The sequence below is a fragment of the Trichosurus vulpecula genome, chromosome 4 (genome assembly GCF_011100635.1).
Source record: "Trichosurus vulpecula isolate mTriVul1 chromosome 4, mTriVul1.pri, whole genome shotgun sequence".
Lineage (NCBI taxonomy): Eukaryota > Metazoa > Chordata > Mammalia > Diprotodontia > Phalangeridae > Trichosurus > Trichosurus vulpecula.
The window spans coordinates 158,735,564-158,745,849 of record NC_050576.1 but is presented as its reverse complement, the minus strand read 5'-3'; the positions used below and the strand labels follow the sequence as shown (position 1 = coordinate 158,745,849).

The following is a 10,286-nucleotide window of genomic DNA, read 5'->3' as shown; positions in this document are numbered from 1 at the left end:
CATCCAAAGGCTCACTGTTATTTTAGTGGCATCACAATTGCTTCTTATGAATGGGCCCAGGGCATAGTCCCCAGACTACCTTGTGAAGTGATATTTTGATTTTTAGCCTTTTTGTTGTTTTTTTTAAATTGAATATGACCAAGCTATAGATTTCTGTCAGTTTATGCATTTTGTTCATTTCCTCTTTGTTTTTTTTTTGGACCATTTTCCTTTCCTTATGTAGTTTTAGAGGACATTCATAGTATCAATATTTTTTGTTGGCAGTCTAAGTTGCACTGGATTTTTCACTTTAGCATCTTTTACGTGAGCCAGCTAGAATTTCAAACCATTATCTATTCCCTTACATCTTTCCTCTTGTCCAGCTAGTCTTTTTGGTTTCATGAATGTGCAATTTTCCTTTCTTCCTCTATATTTTTGCTATTACCAACTTTGTATGGATAACCCTCCTTTTTTTTCAGACATATGCAACTCCATCCCGCCCTGTCATTTCTCCTCTTCTATGAAATTATTTCTGACTACTGTATCATTTTCTGTCTCATTTCTCTGGGATGATCCAGCCTTTTACTATCCACTACATTATATAGCCCTTGCATTTGACGTTATGTTTCTTGTGTTTTAGCTTGCATCATCAAACACCATCTAAGGGACCTGAAAGCAAGAACCACTTGTATCTTCCAGAGTTATCACAAAGTGCTGGACACAGCTCAACTTCAACCCCTCCCCATAACAAAAGAACAACAACCACAACCACAACCACAACAACAACAACAAAATCCCACAACTTGTTGAAATTGTTCTTAGGGTCTATAATTTGAAGTGCTGCATGTGAAAAATTTAGATAGACTCTCTTCTGAGATGCTTTGTTACTATTCTTAGTGACAATGAAAATCAGTGGAAAGACCATTGAACTTGGTGTCTAAAGGCCTGAATTGGAATCCTGGCTTTGCTGCTTGCTAACTGCTTGAATCTGGGTGTCCCTTACCACTTCTGGGATTCAATTACATGTGAAATAAATGAGGTTGGAGTAGGTAATCTCTAAGGTCTCCACAAGGTCTAAAACTATGATCCAATGATATGGAAAGTGAGAAGGCTGCAGATATTGAAAAGACTTGATAATAATAAGAAGAATTTTGTATTTCTTTTCAAGTCACTTTGGATGTATTTGCAATTTTTTCTGATTTTTCTGCCAATGCATTTAAGAAATGTTTTCTAATGAAAAAATCTTTGGAACTATCATTGCCAACCAAATTGTAATTGGAGTCTTAGGGAATTCCCTCCTCCTTTATTTCTACATATTCAATTTTATTCATGGTCATAAGGCCATAGATCTGATTTTCACTCATTTGTCCCTTATCAACGTCTTATTACTTCTTACTAAGGGACTGCCCCAGACAGTGACACTTTTAGGAGTAAGAAATTTCCTTGGTGATATTGCTTGTAAAACTATAGTGTACCTAGACAGAGTGTTTTGTAGCCTTTCATTCTGTAGCATAAGCCTTTTGAGTGGTTTCCAGGCCATCACTATCAGTTCACACAGCCCTGTGTGTGCAGAGCTCAAAGCAAGGGCTCTGAAGTACATCATTCCTTCCTTTATTCTCTGTTGGATTCTCAGTCTACTCATAGAAGGAGCTATTCCCATATATATGATTATGCCTCAAAATAGTTCAAATTTTAGGGACAACTGGAACTCAGACACTTGCACTTTGAGTATTTATGCTATGAACACCTTCAACATTGTATTGTGGAAGACCCTTTATGATTTTGTGTGGTTCAGACTCACAGCATGTAGCAGTATATATATCATATTTATCATGCAAAAGCACTACCATCAAGTCCTTTACATTCATAGCACTAGCTTTTCCCTTAGAACCTCTCATGAGATCAGGGCCATCAAGACTGTCATGATGCTTATGAACAGTTTTATCTGTTTTCATGTAGCCAGTTCTATCTTTTTTCTTTCTAGTTCCTGGATGTTACATGTTTCTTCCTTTATGACTGTATGTTTTCCAACTTTCTGCCCCTTTGTGCTGATCAGCAATATCAGCAGGTTCTCCAGGACCTGGGTGTTTTCAGTAGTGAAATAAAAATTCTATTCTCAGTGCATTGATGTCCAAGAATTTTCAGGGTTTCTTCTCCTTGTCCCTATTGTAAAAGATTTCAGTCATAGGAGTTAAACCCCTGTGATAATCCCAGTCTTGATCACTCAAATGGTCATGTGACACTAGTGGCCTGCAAGATGATAGGTGGAAAGACTATAACTTTTCCATAAAGTTCACTGTTCTCCACACTGATGTGTTTTATTCCAGGGCTGGAAGTTAGCAACTTGAGCCTCATCATGATTTCCATGTATTTTATTTTTCAAGCTTTGTAGCACTGAAACCTACTTTCCTTGAAAAAAGGTTTCTTATCTCAGTGTCTATATTCTGTCTATGCAGATGTCAGACAGAGTGTATTCAAATTTGTTTATCTCCTTAAATTTTAAAGATCAATTTTTATATTTAGTGGGTATAAAATTGTTTTGTTATTTTTTTTTAAATTGCATGCCCAATTTTTTCTTTCTTTAATAAATGCAGTTGTTTAGAGATACACATTTTTCCTTATTGGATGCTTTGACTGAATTATTGTCACTTCCTTTGATGGTGTTATGTGTTATTTCTATGATTTGTTCTTTGATTCTCAAATTCTTCTGTATTTATTTCATATTAATTAACATTTTATAGGCATTTGTTATTTATAAAGTTCTTTACATATATTTTCTTACTGCATTATCACAATAATGCTTTCAATTAAGTGCTGTTATCACATTGTTACAGATAAAGAAACCAAGGGTAAGAGAAGTTAAAGAATTCACTTGGTGTCACAGAGATAGTACCTTTGTGAGCTGAGCTATGAACTCTGGCCCTCCTGACCCTGAATCTGTTACTCTGCATTTTATCACCCATAATCCTCAGTCTATTTTGTCTCCATTTAATTTTGAATTCTTTCCTTAAATGTCCTTTATCAATTATATATTCATTGTGGCATATTTTAATTTGTTTAATATTTCTACTTTTCTGTATTTACGGCATTTTATTTTCTAAAACATGGTAAATTTTTTAAAGCTGCTTTGCAAAACTGAATAAAGTCTTGACATATTTTCATTCCACTTCAATATTTGCTTTAGGCCCATCATATATACCATTTTGCAAATGCTATTATGACAAGAGAAACTCTGGCTCAGAAATCTTGCTGCCCTTATGATATGAAGAAGACACTGGCCTAGTCTCTATTTTGAAATTTCAGACACTGGTGCTGGAAGCTAGAAGGTAACACCACCTGCAAAATCAAAACCGGGAAATAAGCCTCAACTCCAATTTTGACCAGTTGGAAGATGTCTTTATCTTCCCTTTCTGTTACTTTTTCCCCCCCAGGTATATAAACCTTTCCCTTCCTTCTTTCTGTAAAATTCCATTTTTAATGCTACATACATATTTACATTTTATATAAGATTGCTAAAGCTGATGCTCTAGGCTCACTGACTGTTGTATATAATTGGTTGAGCTTGAAGTCTGAGTGTAATAAAACTGCAGTTAACTATCTCTGGGTCATTGATTTGGAACTGACAACAGTATATTAATCAAGTGACGCTCAGATAATTTTTATCTCAACTATTGTCAACCCAGGTGGGACTGACCAGGACAGATCAAGATAGAATTTTCTGTGCTTCTATTGGGTACAAGGTAGATCTGCAGGCAGGAAAAATTAACTCACTCATTAAGTTGTGACCCTATCTAGAAAAATCACAGTGACAGGTTATTGTTTCATGTATTTTTCTGATTTTCATTGATAATTACTATACTGTCTTAGCTATCTTCTCTGTTTAGTAGTTCTGGTCTGATCTGGCCTAATGTAAATCTTGAGTAATCATCATGATCCCTATCACTAATAATATAAACTAGACATTTCAATGCCACCTTGAGTAGTCAATTATAATAACAGGACCTTTCAGATTTTGGTGATTCTTGTCTGGCTCTGATAATTCTGTTTTTGGACAATTGCCTGCAGATTCAGAAGAAATTTATTCCTAGGTGAATCTACTGTCCATGTAGGAAAATTAATCCTTTAAAACTCTGTAAATATATGTTTGGACTCTAGTAATGTATAAATACAACATCTTTGACCCCAGAGAACATCTTTTACTTTTGAAATATTACATATGCTTAAGTTAATTGTTGAAGTTTCGTATCCAAATAAGGCAATACATAATGTCTGTAATTACTTCAATTTTGAGGCTAAATTGGACTTCCCAAGAAATGAACTTATTCTGATCCTTTGGGTAATATTTCAGTGACATAAATTTTGAGAACAGGCAGGGAAAAAATGGGAACTTTTTCGAGAGAGAGAAAGAGAGAGAGAGAGAGAGAGAGAGAGAGAGAGAGAGAGAGAGAGAGAGAGAGAGAGAGAGAGAATCTTCTCCCTTTGTAGAAATTTATCGAATTGCAGAGTAATTAGAGTCTAAATTTATGAACAAAAAGGAAATCTGTTACCTTGAATTCCCCAAAATTATGATAAAAGTATGGTTTCATGTTTTTTAATAGGTGCTGAAATAATGTAGTGGGCTTTGGGGATTGTTGTCCCCAAGGACTTTTTTGAATACACAGCATACCCCTCTATCACTCTTCCCTTCCCTAGAAAATGACAGATTTATTATTTTAGTGTAAGGGAAAACAGTGATTTTGATGACTAGAGAATAAGTAGAACTGAAGACAATTAAAAAATTATCTACAGTTGAATAAAAAAAAGAAGATGGAAAAAACAGTTTTGCAGCTTTAAAGCATTATCTGATGCTTAAAAAGCTGTCTGTTATTAACTCTTTTCCCCATCCTGGAAAAAAGAGGCTTATTTAAATTGGGAAACAAATAATTTGAAAATAAGCAAAATTTTATTTTCAGAGAATGTTTTTCCTTACCACTACATTTCTTATGGGAATGGTTTAACAGAACCTTCTTGCCTAGGTAAATTAGAAGCAAAATCACCTAAAAGGAATTGAAATTTGCAGTTTTCTAAAGCCTAAATTTGAAAAAAAGTAACAACTTTGGGATTTTAAGCTTTATTCTGAATAATGAAGACATCCATTATAAAATTAAAAGACTTATCCACTTGTCAAATAAAATGCAAACTGAAGGTTAGTCTCTATTTAAACAGCTTTTAATTGTTTCTTTGTCTTCTAAGTTGTTTTTGTCTGAGGAGAAGATATTTTCCCGAACTCACAGAAGTTTAAATTTTGATCAAGGGGAAGTAAAAGTTTTTCAATTAATTGATATTTTATCAGAACACATATGGGACAGCTAGGTGGTTGAATAAATAAAGTGCTGGCCTGCGAGCCAGGTGGACTCAAGTTTTAACCTGTCCTCAGACACTTATTGGGCATATGACTTTGGGCAAGTCACTTAACCCTCTTTGCCTCAGTTTCCTCACCTGTAAAATAAGCTGGAGAAGGAAATGGCAAACCACTCCAGTATCTTTCCCAAGAAAACCCAATTGCAGCATGTAATTATTTGAGCCTACTAGAATTCTATTCTTGAAGGACCAATAGAACTATATATTTTAATATTTATGTGGAGAACATGTATCTACACAATACATATATTTAGAATTCTATTACCCCATTACAGAAGTTATGTTTTCAATTTCCATGTTTCAAAAGAGCCTCAAGAATCCCAAAAGGGAAAATTAAGAATCTGAGACAGCCATGTTAATCTTTGACAGAAGACTTACTGAAGGCATTAAGTTCTATAATTTGAAGGGCTGCCAGTGAATGACTTTTGGAAAAATTTAGATTCTGTTTGATACGATCTGTATATGGAGAGCCAGATTTGATTTAATTGAATTTGTTCTAGATAAACTTGTGATTCAGCCTCATTTCAATTAAAATATTTTTCTCCTATTAGGACAATTATTATATTTGACCTTTTATCAGCAAAACAAGGCTTGATGGAAAATATATTTAAATTTTGGCATTAAACTAAATGTTTGGAGACTGCAAGAACAAAAAATATAAATGTAATATTTAAATCAAAGTTAAGTCATATTGAGATCACTGGGGTTGACTGACATAAAATATACCTTAAATTAAAAAAAATCAGATTTAATAAATTAATTGGGAACATTATTATTCACAGCATGGCTAATCTCTGCCCTAAATGTTTTTGTTTACCTTTCTAACTGTAAGTGTAATTGGAAGAACATCACTCTATACAGGTCTCTTAATGAACTAGTATAGAATGCCTAAATTAGTAGATAATGAAAGGATTTTTAAGAGATAATTTAGAAACATATTCAACTGGATTGATATTATTTAACTGGAAATAACTATTGTGTCTACATCTAAAAGTCCATGAAGTTGTTCTGTTAGTGTTAAGCTTGTAATTTCTTGCATTATGATTTTTGAGAAACATGGTACCAGATATACTATTAATTATATATTATTAATATACAGTTTTATTGTTGGAAGATTAATTCCTCTTTTGATATGAATGCTATGAGATCATGAATTTCAGCTATTACTTATCTGACATTATGGTTTTAAAACTGTTTCAAGCATTTTCTTAGGTGTGCTTTGGCTTAAAATGAAGAACAGTAATGATTTCTTAGTGCTGGGAAAAGTACAAAAGACCTTATAAATCTTCATTATCTGTAAAGTTCTCTGGTGACTTGCCAGATCTTCTGGATCTTTGGAATCATCAAGGACATAAAATCTTAACTGTTAAAGAAGGAGTTTTAAGAATGCATGTTACTAAGGAAAGCCTTATAAATTCTGAAATAGTGAAATTTGTTTCCCAAGAAATTGTGATCTCCTCCCTTAACACAAATATTTACAACTAAAGTTGGGAATAACTTACACATTTGCTTATACTACAGATTGATTATTGAATATGAAAGTTACAAAATTACAACTAGAATAGTGTGTGTTAAAATGACATCTTTGAGCCAATTTGGTATCAACAGACCTCAGTATATAAGATTTTTCTTATATAGATGGCGGCTGGTAAGCAGGGACTAGTGTGAGCGCCGTACCGAGTCCCTCAAAAAACCTATAAAAAATGGCTCTGAACCAATTCTAGAATGGCAGAACCCACAAAACAGCAGAGGGAAGCAGGGCTCCAGCCCAGGACAGCCTGGATGGTCTCTGGGTGAGGTCTATTCCACACGGAGCTGGGAGCTGGGAGTTGGGAGCTGGGAACGGAGTGGAGCAGAGCCCAGCCTGAGCGGCGTGGAACAACCAAACTTGGAGTCGAGTGGATGGGGCCCCTAGCGCCCTGAATATGTGAGCTGTGGCAGTTACCAGACTCCTTAACCCACAAACACCAAAGACTGAGGAGAAGGTTAATGGGAAAAGCTATGGGAATAGAAGGAGTTCGCGGTTCAGCTTCCAGCCCCGGGGGCAGTGGAGGTGGGGCAGCTACAGCTGTTGTTACTTCCGGCTCCAGGCCCACCTGGTGGGAGGAATTAAGTGGCGGATCAGAGCAGGAGTGCACAGCCTGCTGAAGATCTAAGCCCAGTCTGGGACTGGGGGTTCTTGGGGAAGGAATCAGTGCTGGGTCTGACAGAAGCTGGCACCTCCCCCCCCCAAACGTGGAACATAGACCTCTCTAGTCTACAAGCAGTCATACCCCACTGAAAAACTCAAAGGTCAAGTTAGTTGGCTGGGAATATGGACAGGCAGCGAAAACTGACATTCAGTCTCAGACTTTGCATTCTTTCTTTGCTGACAAAGAAGACCAAAACATACAGCCTAAAGAAGTCAATAAAGTGCAAGAGCCTACACCAAAAGCCTCCAAGAAAAACATGAACTGGTCCCAGGCCATGGAAGAGCTCAGAAAGGATTTGGAAAAGCAAGTTAGAGAAGTAGAGGAAAAATTGGAAAGAGAAATGAGAAGGATGCGAGAAAACCATGAAAAACAAGTCAATGACTTGCTAAAGGAGACCCCAAAAAATACCGAAAAATACACTGAAGAAAACAACACCTTAAAAAACAGACTAACTCAAATGGCAAAAGAGCTCCAAAAAGCCAATGAGGAGAAGAATGCCTTGAAAGGCAGAATTAGCCAAATGGAAAAGGAGGTCCAAAAGACCACTGAAGAAAATACTACTTTAAAAATTAGATTGGAGCAAGTGGAAGCTAGTGATTTTATGAGAAATCAAGATATTATAAAACAGAACCAAAGGAATGAAAAAATGGAAGATAATGTGAAATATCTCATTGGAAAAACCACTGACCTGGAAAATAGATCCAGGAGAGATAATTTAAAAATTGTTGGACTACTTGAAAGCCATGATCAAAAAAAGAGCCTAGATATCATCTTTCAAGAAATTATCAAGGAGAACTGCCCTGATATTCTAGAGCCACAGGGCAAAATAGAAATTGAAAGAATCCATCGATCACCTCCTCAAATAGATCCCAAAAAGAAATCTCCCAGGAATATTGTTGCCAAATTCCAGAGCTCCCAGATCAAGGAGAAAATACTGCAAGCAGCCAGAAAGAAAGAATTTGAGTATTGTGGAAATTCAATCAGAATAATCCAAGATCTGGCAGCCTCTACATTAAGAGATCAAAGGGCTTGGAATACGATATTCCGGAGGTCAATGGAGCTAGGATTAAAACCTAGAATCATATACCCAGCAAAACTGAGTATCATGCTCCAAGGAAAATATGGATTTTCAATAAAATAGAGGACTTTCAAGCTTTCTCAGTGAAAAGACCAGAACTGAATAGAAAATTTGACTTTCAAACACAAGAATCAAGAAAAAGAAAAAGAAAAAGAAATTCCAAGGGACTTACTAAAGGTGAACTGTTTTGTTGACATTCCTACATGGAAAGATGATGTGTATGATTCATGAGACCTCAGTATTAGGGTAGCTGAAGGGAATATGCATATATATACGTTTATATATATATATGGCTGAATGTGTATGTACATATGTATATATATATATATATATATATATATATATATATATAGAGAGAGAGAGAGAGAGAGAGAGAGAGAGGGAGAGAGCAGACACAGGGTGAGTTGAAGATGAAGGGAAGATATCTAAAAGAAATAAAATCAAATTAAGGGATGAGAGAGAAACATACTGAGAGAGAGAGATAAGGAGAGATAGAATGGGGTGGATTATCTCCCATAAAGGTGGCAAGAGGAAGCAGTTCTGTGGGAGGAGGGGAGAGGGCAGGTGAGGGGAGAATGAGTGCACCTTGCTCTCATCAGATTTGGCCTGAGGAGGGAATACCATACATACCCAATTGGGTATCTTACCCCACAAGAAAGAAGAGGGAGGAAGATAAAAAAAAAGAGGGGGGATGATGGAGGGGAGGGCAGATGGGGGTGGAGGTAGTCAAAAACAAACACTTTTGAAAGGGGACAGGGTGAAGGGAGAAAATTCAATAAAGCGGGATGGGTTGGGAAGGAGCAAAATACAGTTAGTCTTTCACAACGTGAGTATTGTGGAAGGGTTATACATAGTGATACACATGTGGCCTATGTTGAATTGCTTGACTTCTTAGGGAGGGTGGGTGGGAAGGGAAGAGGGGAGAGAATTTGGAACTCAAAGTTTTAAAAACAGATGTTGAAAAACAAACAAAAATGTTTTTGCATGCAACAAGAAAATAAGATACACAGGCAATGGGGCGTAAAAATTTATCTTGCCCTACAAGAAAGGAAGGGAAAAGGGAATGGGAGGGGAGTGGGGTGACAGAGGGAAGTGCTGACTGGGGAACAGGGCAACCAGAATATACGCCATCTTGGAGTGGGGGGGAGGGTAGAAATGGGGAGAAAATTTGTAATCCAAACTCTTGTGAAAATCAATGCTGAAAACTAAATATGTTAAATACATTTTAAAAAATCGCAAAAAAGATTTAAAAGCAGATGTTCAAAAAAAAGTTGTTTTTTGCATGCAACTGGGAAATAAGATATACAGGCAATGGGGCATAGGAATCTATCTTGCCCTACAAGAAAGTAAGGGAAAAGGAGATGGGGTAGGGGGAGTTGGCGTCTGGGGAACGGGAAAATCAAAATATATGCCATCTTGGAGTGGGGGGGAGTGTAGAAATGGGGAGAAAATTTGTAATTCAAAATCTTGTGGAAGTCAATGCTGAAAATTAAAAATGTTTAATAAATAACAAAATATTTAAAAATGAAAAAAAGATTTTTTCTTATAACCCTAGGAGTTATTACATAATACCTTAAGATATCCAGGCTAACAAAAGCTGGTATGTTTCTAGATTATGAGTGGACTATGATATATTC

General features: G+C 36.1%; 1 protein-coding gene across 1 annotated transcript; it reads left to right on the top strand.

Annotated features, from left to right (window-relative positions):
• Positions 1-1,202: 1,202 nt before the first annotated feature.
• On the top strand, positions 1,203-2,084 carry LOC118845841 (vomeronasal type-1 receptor 3-like). The gene has a single exon (XM_036753884.1). The coding sequence runs from the start codon at positions 1,203-1,205 to the stop codon at positions 2,082-2,084; it is 882 nt and encodes a 293-aa protein (XP_036609779.1).
• Positions 2,085-10,286: the final 8,202 nt, after the last annotated feature.

Excerpts from the sequence above, each read along its gene's own strand:
- LOC118845841 (XM_036753884.1), top strand. The coding sequence starts at position 1,203 with ATGTTTTCTAATGAAAAAATCTTTGGAACTATCATTGCCAACCAAATT.